This window comes from Myotis yumanensis, unplaced genomic scaffold (genome assembly GCF_028538775.1).
Source record: "Myotis yumanensis isolate MYYU_CA2020_CCGP unplaced genomic scaffold, mMyoYum1.0.hap1 SCAF_17, whole genome shotgun sequence".
In the NCBI taxonomy this organism is placed as follows: domain Eukaryota; kingdom Metazoa; phylum Chordata; class Mammalia; order Chiroptera; family Vespertilionidae; genus Myotis; species Myotis yumanensis.
In genome coordinates, this window is record NW_027223768.1 from 39,864,339 (window position 1) to 39,886,116 (window position 21,778).

Consider the following 21,778-nt stretch of genomic DNA (forward strand, 5'->3'; position numbering starts at 1 on the left):
TAAGTGGCTGAAGGGAATGCATTTTTGGTAGAGGGGAAAAGAAGGAATCTGAGAGGGAAAGAAGCACTGAAAGCAGCTTATTTGGCAAGAGCTTATCGGGTGAGGAGAGTAACCTAAGATAAGGCTGGGGAGACAAGGGCCAGGTCATGTAGGGGCTCTGTAAGGACTCAGGTTGCTTTGAAGGACATAGGAACCAACTACAAAGTGTGAGGCAGATGAATGACGTGATTAGATTTACCTTTTTAAAAGTCCATTCTGGCTGTTGGGAGAGAACAGACTGTAGCCTGAGTGTCACCTGCATTAGTCCAGGTGAGAAAGACAGTGGGGGGAAGCTTAACTCTTACAGCAAAAGTTATCTGCAGGTAGTATAAGCCTGGAATGTGGAAGTCCCAGTACTTTAAAGGATGTAAAAGGCATTTAAAGGCTTGAGATTTAATTACTTGGCTCGACTGTCCATCATTAGCACATTTCTGCTCAGAGGACTTACTACAAAGGTGCACTGATGATGGTCTATCAGGGGCACAGCTTCTGGCAGACCTACTCAATATCTATCTGACATTTCATACACCTCTACTTCTTTGACCAAAAGACATACATTGTCAACAACCCCCGAAACCTCTTGATTTCTGCCTCCGAAACAGTCTACCAAAGTAAATGGCATCGTCACTGATGCAAAAATCTGAGCATTGTCCTTTGTCTCTTTCCATCATATCCCGTATCATATGTAAATTAAGTACCAACTTAAATTGAATATGATATTTAATATAATTCCATGGAAATTATTCCATGTGATTTTATAGACTATGAAGCTGGCTACAAACTCTCTGGTAGTAATATACTCTTCATATTCAGATATACTTACCAAAAAAATTACTTGATTAGAGAGCAGTTTTAAACAGTAATAAAATATAAAATGTAATGCCACTATAATTGTATTTAACCTCAAAGTAATTATTCTTCATTGTTAATACCACTACAATAAATATATAAAGTTAAAGTATGCTTAATTTCTTAGTTTTTAAATTAATTTACCAATTCATTTATTCATTCTCAAGAACCGAAAAACTGCCCGGCCAGCATGGCTCAGTGTTTGAGAGTCGATCTATGACCCAGGAGGTCAAGATTCGATTCCGGGTCAGGGAACATGCCCAGGTTTGGGCTTGATCCCCAGTGTGGGGTGTGCAGGAGGCAGCCAATTAATAATTCTCTCTCATCGATGTTTCTCTCTCTCTCTCTCTCCCCCCTTCCTCTCTGAAATCAATAAAAAGATCTTTTTAAAAATAAAAATCAGAACAGAAAAACCTGTAGCATAAAACCTACGTGTATAAACAATAATTTAAGATTAGAAGTACGGGAGTTTTCCAATTTGCTTGAAAATTAGTTTCTGAATATTTCTCCAAGGAGATAATTAAAATTAGATTTCCCACCAAATAGGTTCTTCAGCAATATTTCACTCTCCCAATACTGCTTATGAGTGAGGCATCCTGCGTATGGAAACGCTGAGCCAAGTAAGCTTACGGCTTTCGAGCTCAGTTTTTTATATGTCTTTTTGAAAAATGTTTGTAACGACTATCTCTCCAGGCTCTGCTCCAGGCTCTGAGGCCGACTCTGCACCTCTCCTGCTTCCAAAGTGCAGGCAGGAGGTGGAAGTCCTTTCCTTTCTGACTGTGGCTTTGGAGCCTCAGGACTGTAACTCATAACTGTATTCCTTACAGTTACAGCTATCCAGAGCTTACCCACCAGAAAGTGAGACATAAAGCCAAGTATCATGACTATAGCAATGTAGTAATATAGAGTACTACCATGTTTAAATAACCTTTTCTAAATTACTCACTAGGTAATATGCTAACCTCACATCCACAGTTCTACACAATTTTATGATAGATACCTAGAATAAAAAATGGATATACTTTATATCCATTATAGTACTGGTATAGGAAGAGAATTCAATTTGGCATAAAGGGCCAAAGGTAGAAATTAACATAGTTTACATAGAACATAATTTGTATAGGTCAAGAAGGCCCCTTGCACAGTACCACCTAAGGCAATTTAGCCCACAAATACTGACTCTTAAACCGTAATGGAAATGGAACACTCTGGAAAAGGAGAGAGGTTGGCCTATGCACTGCAATAGAACTATGGATGGCGGGCATAGCACATCTCCTGTTGCACGCACCCTGTTGCTCGTCAAGTGACATGGATCCGAGCTGTTTGTTAACCACAGAAGAAGGAGAATCTGAAACAAAAATGAGATTTCCACTTAAAAGTAAGCAGCAGACAACTGCACAGCAAGGTCATGATCATATCTAAGCTTAAGAAACAAATGACCAGGGTGGGGACAGAAGTAAGACTGCAGTGTGTTCCCCAGGCAGTGAGTAAGCAGGGCATGTGCTTAGGATATGTTATTCCAGGCAAGCAGGTAGCAACTTTGAGAATGAGCTGAGAAAGTACCCTTCTACTTTCATGCATATACCTTTAATCAAATTCACTCAGCGCAGGCAGAAGGGGCAAGGGAGATAAAACAGAAATGGCTAACTCTTCCACTAAATAGCAGACTTCTTGTCCTTCTTAACCCCTTTGCCAGCTCCTTAAGGTGAGTTTATTCTGGATTGGAGGATTCAAGCATGAAATGAGGTGCTCACTACACTTTGCTAGATGTTGTTTGTTATACCCTGAGCTGAAAAGGAAGCTCAAGTGAAGATGTTAGACAAGAAAATGTTTATGAAAGAAATATTCAGTGAGGGCATTACCAATACAGAAATAGGTAACTTTAAAACTATGGGATGTATTGTGCATAGTACATCTGTACTCTGTAAAATCAGGCTTCTTTGGGTGTCTGGTGGGGAAAGAAAGACAGGCAAGAAGGCGGCTTAATGGTCTGGCTTCATGCTGTTCACCTTGGCTCCAAAAAGAACATTTTATTTTTTTCTTTGATACATTGAGTTTCTATGGAAGAATTTACTTTATAAATGAGCTCTACTGTTTGAAAAACACTGGTATAGAGGGGAGGCAGCATGATAAAATGGGAAGAGCAGTCGTCTGGAGTTAGTCATTTTTTATTCTATTCTGATTCTGATAATGAGCTCTGTGACATAGAACAAGTCACAACAATTTTAGGCCTAAGCTTCTCCTTTCCTCCTGGCCATCCTGGGGCCCTGGTAACCTGAGCAAGGCACTGGGGAACAGTGGGAGGTGGCTACTATTCCTGGCTTGGGTTCCAGTGTTCCAGGGGAGCTAGAGGAAAAGGAAAAATATGGATAATAAGAACAGCTTTCCCTTAAATGTGAGAATGGTTCCCAGTTTCTAATCTCTTGATCTCTAGTACTTAGCAAGTTCTGTTAAAAAAACAAAGATCTAGCATTGTGGCTGATCAGTTCCCGTTCATGATGGCATCTGATGCCCGCTAAAGTAGATCTTCTGAGTTAAGAGTGTCCTTAACATGATAGCAGAGTTTTCCAATATATCCTGGATTCTCAGCAACTTTATATCACTTGACTATCTGTACATTTAAAAGTCTGAATCCTGCTGCTAGGACCACTTGTATCAACTTTAAATTGTCCACCTTCTGACATAATCGGTTTGCTCATACGTTTTTGTATTGCTAGATTTTGACAGAGCATGGCCACCATTTGAATAACAGCTTTACTTATCCTTACTTATCACCTCTTCATCAGAACATTCTGTTCAACAAATCTGTACCACACACACAAAAAAGGAAGTAGGAATGACAGAACTTCAATCAGTTCCCTAACTCTTCATGCTTTCCTCTCCTTTACAAGACTGCTTCTCATTTATCCATTGCAGAGTTGGATACAATCCTATGTTGTTTTTGAAGACCAGATAAGTTGATTTTTACAGAAAAACAAAATTATATTCTTTGAAGAAAAACATAATAAAAATGAGAGTCAGTGAAATAAATATTGGAAAATCCTCCTAGAATGTCTCCTATGAAATATTTTTCATCCCTCTGGATTCAGTATACATTTTATTGTGCTCTCATTTCATGATGAAGATCCTTATAAACTCTCCAAGCAATCTTTTTACAAATCTTTAATTTTTCCATAAACTCATAGAACATACAAATGTTATGAAGTGTGTCTTATTTAATTATTAAAATAAAATTTAGGAAGGAATAAATTTCTAAAAAAAAAAAACTTTGATAAAGGATTTAGAATGCTGTCATTTCCATAAAATTGTATATTTTTAAACTGTTAAAAGGATTTAGAATATGAACAAAATTTATGTTAAGACAGATACTATTAAACTAAAAGGGTTTCCTTTTGGTCTCCCAGTCTGCCATGGATATTGCATATATTCAGGGAGCTTTTGTTGTTCTTCCCATCTTGAAGACCAGCATTTAATAAGCAATCCTTCTTGTCCATTGCTTCCCTTCTATTTGTAATCCTAGTGCCCTGCAGCTGTTTTTGGAAGGATCATTTGCGTTATCATGTAAACATTTGAAGTGATATGTTTTTATACCACTAGGTATTCATAAATACCATACTCATGACTTCTACTTAGAAATATTTCTAAAAAATAACTCAATAACCATCAGAATAGCTTATATTTCAAAAATCCACTTATTAGCTCAATGCTGCTTGCTTTAGTTTCCGTACTCTACTCCATCTCTCTGTGCAACACCTTCTGAAAGGCACCATCACAAAATAATTATCTAACCATATGATGCAGCAGTAATTTACTACAAAGCACAATATGGCCTGTCAGCTTATTGGAAGGGTCTAGACTAGAATGATATTATTATTTTTAAGGTCAAGATAAACTTTTAAGCAAAAGCTCATTCAATAATAACTCAAGGTGTCTCATGCCATTTACTATATGTTTCTGAAAAGTTTGTGCTTTGGTCTTGAGAAAGTTCTTTAGCCCTTTGACGTCAGAATCTTCTCAACTACAGAAAAAAAATAATGAACTTAAGTCTGACAGGTAAATAACAGGGACTCTTCAGCCAGCCAGACTCCCTGGGTTCAAATCTGGCTTTTCTCCTCAGTAGTACTGTAATGCTGGGCAAGTTATTTAACTCCTCTAAGTCTCAGTTTCCCCATCTGTAAAATGGACATGGTAGCTACCACACACTATTCTTGGAAGATTTAATGAGATAATCCACGTAAACTACTTAGGTAGCTCACAGAAAAGGGTTAATTCATGTTATTGTCAGAAACATAGTATTAAATGAAAACTGATGACAGGAAGCTGTTCTGAAAACTATGGAGCATAGCCTCATATGTAAAGTTCTAGGAGAATCATCACTGCTTTGCTTGGATTCTCATTCAAGGTCGTTATGGAGTGCTTGCAGGGCTAGGTCAATATTATATCAAATTTACTGTGGCCTATGCTATAAACACTAAAACGTGGATGGAGTGCATCCACCTGAGAAGCGCCACACGTGACTGATCACGGACACTGGGGATCTGGTGTTGGAAAGAGCCTGTTTGCCCAGGATCGGGTAAGTGCTGATTTTTTCCAATATGGCTCAGTTTTGAAAAGCTTTTTTTGAAAATAATCACCAATGTTCTATACCCTTTTGGGGGGGTATAAAAATTACGTTTTTCCAGTCAGCAAAACCGTGCCATAAAGTGAAAAAACAGTTCCTACCTGACCCTCTCTAGGCTGGCTCCCTGCTCCAGTGGGGCTCTGTGGTGGTCGGGCCAGTACCAGCAGACTCCACAGGGTGCTGTCACTCTGAGCAGGAGCCAGCAACCCATGACTTCAGGGGACCTGAAATGGAAAAAAAGAGCTGGGTTTAAAATCAGCCATATGCTGAAGGCCTTTGCCATAGCTGTTTGCGGCATTCATCTGAGAAATATACATACAGCTCATTCAAAACCCCAGATGCTATCAGCCTTATGGGGCCCTGATAAAAGCATGTTTGAGGTAGTAAGTGAAACATACTATGATTAGGATAGTACATTATTATGTATACTATTCTACTTAGGAGTATAAAAGCTTTTTTATACTATCTAACCCAGCCGTGGGCAAACTACGGCCCGCGGGCCGGATCCGGCCCGTTTGAAATGAATAAAACTAAAAAAAAAAAAAAAAAAAGACCGTACCCTTTTATGTAATGATGTTTACTTTGAATTTATATTAGTTCACACAAACACTCCATCCATGCTTTTGTTCCGGCCCTCCGGTCCAGTTTAAGAACCCATTGTGGCCCTCGAGTCAAAAAGTTTGTCCACCCCTGATCTAACCCATCCTTATGCTATCTCTGTAAATTGTGGCCAGTCACACTATCTAAATACAGCAATAATTGGGAAACTGAGGCATAAAGCAGCCAAATTACCTGCCCAAGGTCATCTAGTTACAGAGCCAGGGACAAGATCTCAGCCAAGTCTAATACTCAGGCAGTAATCTGATGAAGGAAAATTCATTTCTGTATGATTAAAAAAAAAATCACTGAAAGGCTAGAAATGAGTTATGGTGTATTTCCAACAAGTGTAGGAAAAATGCTGTTTTTAAAACACTAAATAAAGTAAAAATATATCCTGACTGAAAAAATAAAATGTTTGAAAATTAGCCATGTAGACTTGTCATTTATAGGTGTCAAAATTCTTTAAGAGTAGTGATTTCAAAATGCACTTCAGGGAGCAGCAGTGACTTGGGGGAGGCATGAGGGGCAAACAGGTGAGTAACCTTCCTTATCTTCCTTTATGCTGAAATCACAACGGGGTCACTTTTGTATATTTTGTCTTAGAACTTTTATATGAGACTGGTACAAGGGTTCACAGTTGAAAAGTAAAAAAAAAAAAGAGAGAAAAATCACTGTTTAAACATCTTTTAACATCTATCTTCCAGAGCTCATTTTAAACAGCAATTTTGAAACTGAAGGTGATACCATTTGGTGCCTTCAAATGATGTTTTAGTTTTTACTTGCCAAGAAATACTGGCAACTAAATAAATATATTCTATCTGGGATTATCATTAACTAGCGTGAGGCCCCATCCCATTAAAACATAGATTATTTCTACCAAGTGATTTAATCCCACTCTCCTATAGAAATTAGGTACTGTAGATTCATCTTACACTTAGCCCTTCACAAAAGATTCTCATCAGTCCTATATTTTAAAAAGAGAATAAACTGTTTGCTAGACAATGTAATAATTCAGAAATTCTACAGTTGTGAAAATTGTTTAGTTTCCATATTATATTAATGTCTCCTTTGAGTATCTTATAGCGGTAAGATTTAAATAGGTGAGAAGACAATAGAAATATCATTTACTGACAGTATTATCACTCACTGATACTCTAAATATATCAAGGTATAATGAGAAAATACAGATTTTATATATGAGAATTGCATATTGCTTATTGTTAATAAGTTAAAATCTAGATACTTTCTCTACTGATAGAAGTATTTAGTAGTAACATCTAGCGTGAAGGAATGGACTACTTAATGCCCTTAATATACATACAAAAAATTGTATTTAATCACTAAGTATAACAAAATGTTTTAATAATAGTTTTTCAAATAAAACCTATCTCTCTGTTTCATAAATTTCATTCCTATTCTTTATTTCTATAATTTATGTGTTCTATAATAAAGAATTTTGTATTTCCCCTTTCATATCAGAATTTAATAATTGAATAAAATATACAGATTTTATTAGTTGTCCTGTGGAATAAATGACAACCCATAGTTTAATGGTTCTTGTAATTACCAAACAGTATTCCTGTGACATGTGGAAAGAGCACTGTTGAGGAGCCCAGGGCATGTGCAGAGTAGACAAATGCTATGTCAAAAGCATTTGAAATAGATGAAGACCCCACCTTTAAGTGAGGGGAGTGGCACACCTGGAGTGGCAACACCAAGGGTCTCTGATACTGTGCATGTGGTCAGCCTCGGGGCCCAAGTACTTTGTTTAATAACAAAGAAAAGATAACACGTTTTTGAACTTCATAACTGAAAAGGTATCTACTCAGCTTCAGCTTCTTAAAATTCCCACAAATATACTGGTTACCAAACTAGATACTATTTACTAAAAATGATACTTAAGAGTTGGGAACATAGCATCTAATTTCACAGAGACTATATAACCACCCTAAGGTTTTCTGATTCGAAAAAGAACCTACTTCCATTCAAATTGCTTTCCTGCTGCCCAGTGGATAGAGCGTCAGCCTGAGGACTCAAGGGTCCCAGGTTCGATTCCGGTCAAGGGCATGTACGTTGGTTGCGGGCACATCCCCAATAGGGGGTATGCAGGAGGCAGCTGATCGATGTTTCCAGCTCTCTGTCCCTCACCCTTCCTCTCTGTAGAAAATTAATAAAATATATTAAAAAACAACAAAAAAACCAAAACAAATTGCTTTCCTGCTAATGTAGACAGCTTTGTTTTATACTGAAACTCACTTAAGTTTCCGTATTTTTCAGACACACACTCACAGACATTTTGTCTTCTTATTGGTTTCTATGTTGCCTATTTTTTACTTCTGAAATAATTTGGCTAAAGTCTTATACAAGCACAAAGTCATAGCAAATGTTTTATTAAATGCCATGATTGTAACCTAATCAAATTTTGTTAGTTTCAAGTATAGGAAAAGATTTCTCGATAGTAAAAACAAAACAAATCAGAGACATCTTTGCGTGACTGCATTAAAAATCAGGTCCAGAATTTGTTCCAAACAGCACACCTATATTACAGTTATTTAAATCTGTTTTATTCCACCATGGCATTATATAATGTGCTTCTGTTATCAGAGTGCTTACTGGAACAAATAAACAGAGTAAAAGTTGTCCAATTCTACCAATATGCAAATTAACTCCAAGTAATTAAATCAGAGTTCTCAAAGCAATTAATGCCCAAACTCACCAACCCTTATGGTAGTAAACTAAAGTATAATAATCTCTTAGTATGAGAATGCAGACACACTTTAGTTCCTAAGCAGAGATTTATGGAATCTAAGACAATACCTACAATATAGGATATGCAGTACCTGTGATCCATCTGGAAAGAGTTGACAAATTATTTTATGCTCTATCTTTCATCAATTCTCTCAACCAATGCTTATTGAGCACCAAAAGCTTTCTTGCCATAAGAGAACTGGGCCAGTAAAATACTCCAAGAAAAAGAGAGGTACAGATAATTACTGTCTCAGAGTTTTAGAGCATCAGAACAGGAACATAAAACTGTGGAGTACATCTGCTGTCCTACATATCAGAAAGCTGATTATGTGTAGAAGAGATAAGTCAGTAGATATTGAAAATGTTCAAATAATTACAGAAGGGGATGACTGAGTCAGTATGCTAGTATGGCCAAACAATACTATAATTCTAAAATCCAGCATAACTACATTTATAGGGGAATAGGAATACTGGTTAACTTTTAAAGCAAAAAAAAAAAAAAGGAGCAGCTAGGAGTCATAAACATAGATACCATTTAAAGATATAGGAAATTTCAATAGAAATATCAATGGAGGCTCAAAATTCAATAGATAATTATTAGAAAGTAGTTCATTGACTATAAAAGCAAAAAATATAGCCCCTCTCCAAATATAAATAAAACAATGCATTATTTTATATTCCCTTCTGGAAAATACTGCTGCCAATGTGTCTCTCTAGCTAAGGGATAACCACCACCACCCTAGGCAAGAAAGAGGAGAAGCTGCAAGCGCATCAGCTTTTGTTTCCAAGGGGCAGGGAAGCGTCTTACTACACAGTAGCAGTGTTAAACACCAACTCCACCAGCTACTTAAGGACACTGTATGCTAATAACCTGCAGCATGAGGGTCTTGGGCGGGGCCCTCATGGGAAGCCTGACCGGAAGTGGAAGGCGCAGCCAGCTCCTGCTGCCTCTGCTGCTCAGCCTTCTTAAGCCTCAGTTGGTACAGCCGCTTACGGAGCAAAGCTATCTCAGGCCCCCTTAAAAATTCTGACACAGATAGGAAAAGAAAGGTGAAAAGATAGTAATAAAATAGAAAATAGCAAGAATCTGATTATACATTAGATTATACAAGAAAATAGTAATCTGATTATACAAGAGAGAAGGATAGAAATTAAATACATGTATCATGGAGGAATACTAAAAACAAATTACTCATATAAAAAGAAATTACCAGTCATTATGAGATAAAGTATACACTCTTATAAACCCTAATGCTTCTGTTTAACTTGATGATTTAGATACATCTAGTTCTCTAAGAATATTTAATTAAACAGAATGAAAATAAAGTCCTCCAGGTTAAAACATTTTAAAACAAACATTCCTTTCCTCACTCCTCACTAATTTCATTTCTTTTTACAACAAAATGATATTAAGAAATGAAAAACTAAAAATTATCAGTTATCTCATCTAATCTATATACAAATGCTACTAATTTTATTCAAACAATAATTAAAATCCAATTAAAATGATGAAAAAGTTAGACATTTGGAAACAATTCTTGGAATGTATTAGTGGCAAGTTCTTTAAAAAGTGAAAATTCCATATTTTTCAGCTAAATATTTATTTTTATGTTAGACTTGTCACTTGCTTTTTCTTTTTTAATGCTCAAATATATGTACATAATCTTTAATATTTTCTTAAACTTTCTCTGAAGCCTTGGTCATAGATTGAAAAAAAATGGTACACAAAATTCTGCAGATACTGAGTGCCTACTATGTGTGAAGCACTGCTTTAGGCTCTGGAGTTAAATGAAATGGTGAACAAAATAATCTCTATGCATGTGGAGTTTATGTTCTGAGAAGAAAACAGACATCACTGAACACACACGTATATAGCACACATGTATGCGTCTGTATATGTCTGTGGGATAATGCGATGATTGAGCAGGACAAGGAATGGGGGACAGACACTGGCAGGGTTGTTTTGTGTTTGGTCATGAGGAAGGGCTTCTCTCACAAGGTGGTTTTTGAACAAAGACCTCAAGGATGCACTGTGTGGAGGACGGGCACTCCCAGTGGAGGGTACAGCAAGTACAAATGCTTGCAGGAGAGTGTATTGGGATGTGGGATTACCTTACAGGCAATGGAAGCACAGTTTTGCTGATGGCCTAGGTAACGGGAAAAAGAGAATGCCATTTATTGCAACACTGAAGAACAGAGAAGGAGCAAGCGGTATTAGAAGAAAGAAAAGAAATGACATATCCAAGTGGAGAAGCTGAGTAGGGACTGAATATGACAGTCTAGAATTCCCCAAGTTATCTGGATATCACTGGTGATGTGACTAGAGAGTAAGTGATGATAGAGAAGTCTACAAAATGAACTCTGGGACACTCCAGTGTTTAAGAGGAGGAGTGAGAAAGAGAAGCCTGCAAGGAGCACAGGGAACTGAGTGAGGGACTTCTGTAGGCTAAGTGACGGAATGTGTTAGGAGTTTGGAGTAAGCAGTTGTGTCAAAGCTGCTGATATAATAAATAAGATACTGAGAACTTCCCATTGGATTTTGTACTTTGGAATCACTTGACTAGAGGTGTTTCAGTGAAATCACAGGGACCAAACCTACTGGAACAGGTTCAAGACAAAGGGGAGGTAATGATGTAGAATCAAGGCACATATGCCTGGCAGGTGTAGCTCAGTGGTTGACCTATGAGCCAGGAGCTCATGGTTCAATTCCCAGTCAGGGTACATGCCTGGATTACAGGCTCGGTCTTCAGTGGGGGGCATGCAGGAAGCAGCTGATCAATGATTCTCTCTCATCACTGATGTTTTTATCTCTCCCTCACTCTCCCTTCCTTTCTGAAATCAATAAAAATACATTTTTTTAAAAAAAAGGCACATACACTCCAAGTCTTGCTAATGGGGAAAGCGGGTGAATGGTTTGCGTTAGTTTGGTAGATAATCCCTATGTTTGTATGCTAACGGACAATGCTGAATTGGGAGCAGAAAGAAAGATGATGCATGGAAAGAAGTGGCAAACACAGGAAGGATACCCTTGAGTCCACCAAAGGGGACGGGCTGCCCTGAGAAGAGGAGGAACTGGTATTGGACAGGTGCATAAAACTTCACCCACCAGAACCAAAGGGCCGGCGGGGCACACGGGTAAGAGTCAATAGTTGAAGATTTGATGGTGGGAGCACACACAATTTCTTGTGACACTGGCTGCAAATTATATAAATTGCCAAACAGTTTTCAGCCTCTTGTACATACATTATGAGGCTGCAAACACTGGTGTATTACTTTGGGAATTCATTATGCCAGAGATACTAACCTCTCATTACTATGTCATCTATGTATAGAGAGTTTTATTCAATTAGCCAATTGGCAGCTATTTCACAAGCCATTCAAGTACCATCATAGTCTCTCACTGATAGTTCTTCCTAGAGAATTCTGCAGTACAGAGGAAGATAGTATTCATTGAGAAATGAACTGTATGCTCAATAGATAGTGCTTTCCTTTTAGGAAGACACATATACCTTACTAGAGGCAGTGCCTGAAATTGGTGCACTGGAGGTAGAGGGTAGGGGTCCCTCAGCCCGGACTGTGAGAGGGCACAGGCCCCCTCGGGTAATGTCTGGCTGCCGGCTTAGGCCCGATCCCCCTGGGCCTAAGATGGCAGTCAGACATCCCTCTCACAGTCCAGGACTCCTTGGTCCTTACCACCTGCCTGCTCGCTGTTCCTTACCGCTCGGCTCACTGTTCCTTAGCGCTGCCGTGGAGGCAGGAAAGGATCCCACCACAATCACTGGGCTTGCCAGAGGTGAGTTCGGCTTCTGGCTGAGCGGCGCTCTCCCTGTGGGTGTGCACTGACCACCAGGGGGCAGCTCCTGAGCGTCTACCCCCTAGTGGTCAGTGCGCATCATAGCGACCAGTTGTTCCACCAGTCATTCTGCTGTTCCGTCAATTTGCATATTAGGGTTTTATTATATAGGATTGACTGTCAGCATAATAACAATGCTTTTTACAATATAAAATAGAGCATCATTATAAAGCCATAAAGTCTATCTTTTTATACTTCAAAAGAAATTGCCATAAGAAGTGAGATTATATCTGTCAAATTTCGCTATGAAAACAGAAAAAAATCACCAAAAAATTCACCCAATTTCATGGTTGTTTCCAACCCTCTCTCTTGTACTGCCAAATGTTTTGTGGGAATATAAGAGTCTCCATCCTAGACCACTGGGTGATGCAGCAAAAAAACAGCAGCCCTAGGAGCAAGCAGTGATGCTTTCTAACCTGGAAAATCAAGATTTAGCCAATGCTTCCAGTGCTCTAGAAAGAAGAATTTGTTTGCCTGCTTTTAAAGCTGGTTGTATGGTGGCTCTTTCCCCCTTGGGTTAAAAAAAAATGAGCCTAGAAAAAGAAGTCAACACATAGCTTACTAGGAAAAGCAAATAATAAATTAAAAATTTCAACCACACATACAAATAGTTCTGCTAGTGGGTTTGACATATTAAAAGCAGGTAAAATACACACATATTATACCCTTGTAAAAATGCACACACAAATATATATAATTTATAATGCAAATAAATGCTTAGAATTAGTTTTGCTAAGATAAGCCAAAATAGAAAGTGATTAAAATGAATACCTTTGGGTTGAATTAAAAAATAATAAGAAACAAAAAACCCTCAACAATGTGTCAGGAAATGCTAAAGGAAAATTTGTACTTCCACCTCTAAAACTACTAACTCTCTATTCTTGTGTTCTTCTCAGAGACTCCAGGCTAGTTTCCTTAATGCCTTAATTCCCACTGAGACAAGAGAACAAAGGCTGGCTTGGTTCTAACCTCATGTCCTGCTTCTCCAATACACAGGGTCTTTGGTCGTGGACACTGGGCTATGTTCATATCTGACTCCATGGTGCTTTCTCTGCCTGCTCTCAATGTGTGTCTTGTCCAGGTGGTCCTTCTGCATTCTTTCTCCTAGAACTGGTCACTCCTTTACTTACGGCTTCCAAGTTCCTCTAGCCTCTTCTTTAGTTTCCCCAAAGTGGCTGTTAACCTAACATTTCCACTTGTTTATAATCTATAAATGGCCTTACCTTGTCTGAGTAGACCCCGATCCCCTTTAAGTAAACTGAAATCTGGATGTTTGGGCTTTAAAATGTTTGCTCTGATAAGAGAGTTCTTATCTCCCCAGACATTTTTTCTACAGAGCTCAATTCAGCTATAACGATTCTGGATAGACCTAAATAGATTTGTAAATCTGAGTAGACACAGTTGTTTGTAAACAAGCAGGAATCCACACATAGTCCATATCATATACTATCTTAACAAAATGAAATCCTCCTGGTCTAAGTGATCCATTTAATTCAAAACAGGGGTTCTTGCTGTGACTCCTTTCTCAAAGGGAGCCTCCCAAACTGAATTTTGTATGTACTGAGATACCCATCCAATCCAAAACCACCTTTTCTAATCATATTCTGTGATTTAGATTAAAATAAAACAAAAGGAACAAAGCTGTAATATGCTGGAATGATGGCCTCATGTACCACTCCCTCATTACCATGGGAAAAAATTGCAAATAACACACAAAATGAAGACATTTTCAGGGTTAGTTTAGAAATGACTAAAAGTGATATCTGATTGGCATTACCAAGAAAAGAAGAAAAACCTTATAATTACCTTGAAATACATAAAACTGTGGAGATTTCATTTTAACCTAATAGTTTCAACTCATATTCAGACCTTTCTGGTTTTTAACTAATCATATAATCAGTCTTTTGTTAAATAGTCAAGAAAAGACCACATGTAATATAAGAATCAAAATGTCTGATTAAATTCCGGGTTATGTATATAGAATATGGTTTCAAATGGTCTGACTACTTGAAATAAAATTCAAGTATACAAAGAGTAAAGAAGTCAAACAAAAAGTACTACCAGCTGATTTCAAATTACACTTGAGTATATTTGTTTTCCTAATTTTCCTAAGTGGTTCTCAACCTTCTTAATGCCGCGGCCCTTTAATACAGTTCCTCATGTTGTGGTGACCCCCAACCATAAAATTATTTTCGTTGCTACTTCATAACCGTAATTTTGCTAGTGTTATGAATCGTAATGTAAATATCTGATATGCAGGATGTATTTTCATTGTTACAAATTGAACATAATTAAAGCATAGTGATTAATCACAAAAATAATATGTAATTATATATGTTTTCCGATGGTCTTAGGCGACCCCTGTGAAAGGGTCGTTCGACCCCCAAAGGGGTAGCAACCCACAGGTTGAGAACCGCTGCCCTAGATACACTCTTCCTTGGTAATGCATTTGGTATGTTCACCTCACTCATGGCTTCATTTTGTTTTTTCCTACTTATATTTCTGTTTGTCCTAATTCTATCATTTATAAAAATGATTTAAAAAAGTATTTCTGTAAATTACCTTAAAATATTTTTGAACAAAGTAGGAAAGAATGTAGTCTTATATGTTCTGAATAGTTGAGGGCAAACAGTGGATCCAAAAATGATGAATGACTGGATACCCATTCACAGCATCTCCCCTAGATGACATCACACTGGGGAGCCTATGGGAAACATCCAGAATGAATGGAGTGGGCTGAAACTATACAGATTAAAATAGAGCTAAGTATACCCTATCTATAAATATATGAAAGGCTAATACGCTAAGTGTCCGACAGTCCAACCGGTCACTATGATACGCACTGACCACCAGGAGGGCAAATGCTCAACGCAGGAGCTGCCGAGCTGCAGTGACTTGGCAGCGGTGGTTCTCGGGTGACGCACCCTGAAACCAGAGAGGAGGGAGTCTGATTCCTCATGGGGCACCGTGATTCCACCTTTGGCCGTGGGCTATGTTGTTGCTGGGGCACTGTCAGCCCCGAATCTGGTTTACTGCACACTCGTGTTTGCGTTCCACACCCTGTACGACAGCAACTTTGCAGAGTGCCCTCTTGCACTCTGGGACCCCTCGGGGGATGTTGGAGAGCCCGTTTTGGCCCAATCCCCACAGGTCAGGCCAAGGGACCCTATCTTCTGGAGGGACCCCTGCTCACTCTCCAGATGCCTGGGAGGGACCATGGGAGGTTGGCTCCAGGGCATGTCCGGCCCGTCTCACCCAGTCCCGCCCCACAGGCCACCTTCTAATTAATTTCCTTTCAATGTGCACGAATCCGTGTACCGGGTCACTAGTATAGCTATACTAGCTTAAAGATAACAATCTTAACAGTACCTTTAGAGAATGGCTATTTTTTGAGGGGGAGGCTTACATAGAACAAGATAGATAATGTCTCTCTGTCTTTATGAGAATATATTCTAGTAAGAAACAATAAGTCATATATCAATCAAAAATGAGCAAGAAAATTACAAAATTTTATAAGAACTTTTCAGGAAATAAGCAGAGCTATTTATAAGGGAGAATAAACTTTTAGGGAGGTAGGAAAAAAAGATAAATCTAGGTAGGGGCGTTATGAAAGACCTCCCTGGGGAGACATTTGAGCTGAGACCCAAGAAACAAGGGGCTGACTCTATGATTAAGTCAGGGGAAGAGCTTCTCAGCTCGGGTACTTACTGTTCTCCAACTCTAAGTACAGAGGCTCAGAATCAGAAAGAAAGTGGCACATTTGGGAAACTGAAAGGAAACCAGGACAGGTAGAGCGCAGGATCATCAGGGACTGAGGAAGTGGTGTGAGAGAAAGCTGGAGCGGGAGGCAAGGGCCAGGCCACGTCAGTTCCTGCAAGTCCACAGTAAGGAGTTTGATTTCCTTCTTTTGTAGTTGTAGTTCCAATTGCAATTAGAAATCTTTGAGGGTTATTTTTTGTGTGTTTTTTTGTTTGCTTTTTGTTAATTCTCACCTGAGGAAATTTTTTCCATTGCTTTTTAGAGAGAATGGAAGGGAGGGAGGAAAAGGGAGAGAGAAAGAAATATCGGTGTGAGAGGGACACGTCGATTGGTTGCCTCCTCACACACCCTAACCGGGGGCGGGAGCAAACCTGCAACCCAGGTACTTGCCCTTGACTAGGAATCAAACCTGTGACCCTTCGGTGTGCAGGCTGATTCTCTAACAACTGAACCACACAGGCCAGGTCTCTTTGAGGGATTTTAAACAGCTAAGTTATATAATCTGAGTTAACATTTTAAAAAACTTTAAAAATACAAGGCTGCTGCCTAGAGAATAAATGATAAGGGAGCAAGAACAGCTGCAGGGAGAGCAATCAGCAGACAAGAAAGGTGGTGAGAAGGAAAGAAGTAGAACCAATGGGACTTGATAGTGGACTGGGCCTGGGTCACGAGGGAAAGTGAACAATCAGGAACAAGTAATAGGCTGTTAAAACAAGCAAATGGGCAGTGGTATTATAATTTACTAAGATATAAAACAACCAAGATGGAATAGATTAGGGGACTGGAAGGGTGGGAGGCTAAATTAAGTTTTAGTCTGGACACATTAAACTAAATATGTCCAAAGACAGTCAGAAAGCAGTGTCCCATAAGCCACTGCACGTAAGAGTCTAGGGCTCATCAACTTGGAAGAAATATTAAAAGCTATGGGAACTGACATAGTCGCCCAGGGATAGATCACCGATAGCGAAAAGGAGCCGGACTATGGGGTTCTACAGAAGAAGAAACATCAGCAGTGGTCACTGAAAACCACCGAGAGTTGGTAATCTGGGTACAGAGGCAAAAGTGGTGTCAAAAGGCCAAGAAAGGAAAGTTTCAAGAAAGAAAGGAGCAGCAGACTTAAATGCAACTGGGTCAAAAGTTTGAGTAAGGTACTAACAGAGAAGTAGACTTTAAATTTGTCAAAATGGAAGTCACTAGTGACTCCGACAAAGGTTTCTATGGAAAAGGGGGCTGAAAGGAGGATTGGAATTAGTGGATAAATAAATGGAAGATGGTAAGAAAATAGAAATAATATGTGTGAGTGACTCTTTTGAAGACTCTGATTTAAAAGAAGCAAAGTTATAAGGCTGGAGGGGAATCGGGATAATTAAGAGAATTTTAAAGACAGTGGATAATAACAGAGCATGCTTGAGGCCAAAAGGAACAATTCAGGAGAAAAGGCAATAATGATGCAGGAGAGAGAGCAAAGTCCTGGAGGTGCTGGGAAGGAATGGGAGTGCCCTTTCATAGGAGCAGACACACTTCTCCCATCACATCAATGGTTGTGCCGATGCAGGAAGGTGGTCAGCTGCGGGTGGAATGAGGGAAAGGGGGAGGGGGCGGTGAAAAGTCTGAGAGATAGGAAGGTGTAGAATAAGCACAGTGTCTAAGGACTACCCTGGCAGTGTGGAGGACACACTAACGTGTGTGGTCATGACCTTCCTCACTATCACTCAGGAACTCAGCTCAGTCTGAGAGAGAGCAAATAATTAGGTTCAATCGGAGAAGGAATTTTGCCAGGCAAGTTTTCACATTCTCACTGTCCCTTTCCTTCACCCCAGCAAAAGTGACAGGAAATGCAAGGGACATGAAGGAAGAGAATAAACATTTATAGAAAGAGGTATCTGCAGCAAGGCAAGAAGCACACTTTTCATTTTCTTTATTTCTATGCAGGACAGTAAGAGAAATCATAGCTTGAAGATGACACTCCCACCCACTCCATGGACAAATCCCACCATCACAAACCTTAGTTCTGGATTTAAAAGTCCATAAGAGACTGGGAAACAAAGGAAGACATTAAGTCCTTATTGTTAAAATGTTGGGCTCTGGGATAATGAAAGGCTTAGTGTCAAAACAATTACAGACATAATCCTTAGATATTACATCTAACATCAAACACTTTCCTCAATAGCAAAACTATCTTGATAACACAGAAAATATTCCAATTTTTCATGGTGTAGTCAACCAAAATTCTTTCAATAATCTACCAGTTAAAAATATTTCCTTACTTTCTTTGAAAAATATATAGGCAAACTGCAAAGTGATCACAGGATCATCACAAAGTTTTTCTATTTCAATGAGTCACATGACTGCAGTATTTAATATTAAATTTAGCAATTTGAAATGCAGTATTAAGATGTGTTAAATAACTATAACAAAAAAAAATAACTCTATACTAAGTACTTTTCTCAGAAATAACTGTAATGAGTTGAGATGCACTGGAATGTGAACGTGACCTGAGGAGTCTTCTTGTTAAGTTTTTCCTGATAACTTATAAATGATTACAATACTGAAGAATATTTCCAAGAATGCTATCACTTTAAAAATTCTTGTTTTTACCAATTTTACCTGCTTTGAAAAGCAAACTTTTAACTGATTCTGTTCCTTGTTCCCAAACTCTCCAAAATATTTTATTTTCCCATAAGTTGGAATGCTATGTTGATTAGAGAATGAAAAACCGGATTTTATAGCTTAGCTTTTCTTACTACTATAGATAAATTGAGCACAGTGTTAACAGTTACATAATTGATTCTGGCTTCCATTCCCATCACCTAAAATGAATTAATAAAAATGGGAAATATTGATTTAAAAAGTGCTTAATTTAAAAACACCCCATGTTTGGTGATCTGGCATCCAATTCCAGAGAACAAGAATACAGTGACAGCTTGGCAGTTAGGCTGTTAGGAAATTTTATCAGTTTCAGCTTAGGCCTGCCAGCTGTATCTCCAGGTGATAATATTTTGGTTATATGTCAAGTAAAATTGTTCCTTGAGGAAAAAACCCAAGGAAAAACATCTTACCGGTTATTATAATTACATGTATACAGTTAAGATGCCAAGTAACTACAGACATAGCTGCTGACAATTACTGTTACAAATAGTACAGGCCACAGTTTGAGGGAAAAATAAATTGAACACAAGGAGTTATAATACTGAGGAAATAGTATTTTAACAGAATTTAAAGTTAATTTTTCCCCTAATATCAAGCACCAAAAAGACAATTGTTTAAACAACTCTTTTTTAAGTAAATATAGAAGAAATAATTATTTTAGTTAATTGTACTGTATATGTTGCTGGCAACAGGCCACATCAAATGCACCATACAGAATTATTAAAAGTGCTTCGTGATTTGAGAAAAAAATAAGGAAAAATATAAATACAATGGAAACAATAATAATCAGTGCTATATTTTTACCATTACTTTAATACAGACTTACAACCAAATAGGTTTAGAAAGATTTTGGTCTATAATGGCCTATAAAAATAATCTTTAAGAGAGGTGCATTAAACTATCTCCTGGTACCCATATTTTTATAAAACTCTCTTATGTAAATGGAAGATTCCTGCTACTTATCAAAATTCATGCAGGTTAGGCACACTTGAATTTGATGTTTTGGTTATATGTTCACATATTGTGTGTCATTTAGATTATTTGCTCCAGCAGGAACCAGTCAATGTAACTTAGTGTCTTTCCAAACAGCCCCTAGAGATGGTCATGAGCAGAAACCATCAGACGACCCACCGCCTATTTAAAGAGTAACATCCTCACCAGACTGATGGTGTGTGTGCTGTCCAGACGCCTCGGCAGACGACCTGTGCTCACTGTCTGGAGAGGACAGCAGAGAAGTAGAAGGTGGGCTTCCTGGAGGAGATGCTGTGGAGTGGACCACGGAGGACGTGGAAGGTTGTAGCAACTGCTCAGCTGAAGTGTCTACTTCCATCACAGTGTCACCCGCTTCCAAACCAGTGCCTGACGGGACCGTAGGAAGAGTCGAAACATCTGACTGACTCGTCCCACCTTAAAAAAGCACAAGTTAATGCAAGTTCGAATACTAAATGCTTTCCAAAACCAACCACTCAGAAGAGGTATGTTCAAGCGCACTTCACACACACGTACACACGCACACATACACAGAAATATATAATATACAGGAAATCAAAAACACTCACTGGTAGTTTGGTCCATTTGACTAGGCTAGTCAATAGGGGTAAACATCTATCTATAGCACATTCTCATTAAAAATAATCATTCTTTTAAGAAAATGATCCACATGGCAGCTTCATTTAGACAAAGCTAAATAACTTGTGAGATGCCTAGAAACATGCCTAGTCCCTCAAATTTAAAGGTGATGATTCCTTGTGGAATCTAATGAACAAAATGAATTAACCAACAAAATAAGACCCAAGGCAGGGAGGTATGGAACAGACTGACATACCTCGATATGGGGTTGGGGAGAAGAGAAGAATTAAACCAAAGAACTTATATACTTATATGCATAAAACATGGACATGGGCAATAGGGTAGTGACGATCTGGGGGAGAAAATAGGGGGTGGAAGGGGGGGAAGGGAGGTAATGGGAGATATAATACAGTAAACAATAAAAAATATATTAAAAATAAATAAATGTCGATCCTGGGTTTTGGCACCAAAAAAAAAAAATAATAAATTTTTTAAAAAAATAAATAAATAAGGTAATGATTTCGATGCAATAGCTGGATAATAGAATGATGGATTTATACTGAGATATTTCCACTCTATAACATCATGTCCTTGGTAAAACATTTAATAAAAATTTTATTAGCAAGAGTAAAACAACAAATAGGCCAGAATAGGATTAAGTTCTTCATTCCCATTTCATTAGCCATAATGTTTTAACGCAGGGGTGGGCAAACTTTTTGACTCCAGGGCCACAATGGGTTCTTAAACTGGACCGGAGGGCTGGAACAAAAGCATGGATGGAGTGTTTGTGTGAACTAATATAAATTCAAAGTAAACATCATTACATAAAAGGGTACGGTCCTTTTTTTTTTTTTTAGTTTTATTCATTTCAAACGGGCCAGATCCAGCCTGCGGGCCGTAGTTTGCCCATGGCTGTTTTAACCACTAAACTAACATGATGAAGGCATGATTTTAAAGGGCTTAAGTGTCCATTATGTGCTGTGCTAGGCTTCCTGCTATCTGCAAAGAAATAATTAGTACTCAATAAATATTAAAAATTTTCCTGATTTTGCTTGAAATCTAGATTTTATTAAAAATGGAGTGGACAGAGG

General features: G+C 38.3%; 1 protein-coding gene across 7 annotated transcripts in view; it reads right to left on the reverse strand.

Moving 5' to 3' along the window:
• Nucleotides 1-21,778, reverse strand: part of DCAF6 (DDB1 and CUL4 associated factor 6) — an 84,561-nt gene that overhangs the window by 31,904 nt on the left and 30,879 nt on the right. For 3 of the 7 annotated variants that reach the window (XM_070396442.1, XM_070396439.1, XM_070396438.1), the window contains exons 10-12: nucleotides 20,277-20,525; nucleotides 9,729-9,884; nucleotides 2,177-2,236 (exon numbers count right to left, since the gene is read on the reverse strand). In XM_070396442.1, coding sequence (XP_070252543.1) covers nucleotides 2,177-2,236; nucleotides 9,729-9,884; nucleotides 20,277-20,525 — 465 coding nt within the window. The remainder of the gene's footprint in view (nucleotides 1-2,176; nucleotides 2,237-9,728; nucleotides 9,885-20,276; nucleotides 20,526-21,778) is intronic. The other 4 variants (XM_070396444.1, XM_070396440.1, XM_070396445.1 and 1 more) reach the window with 2 other exon arrangements.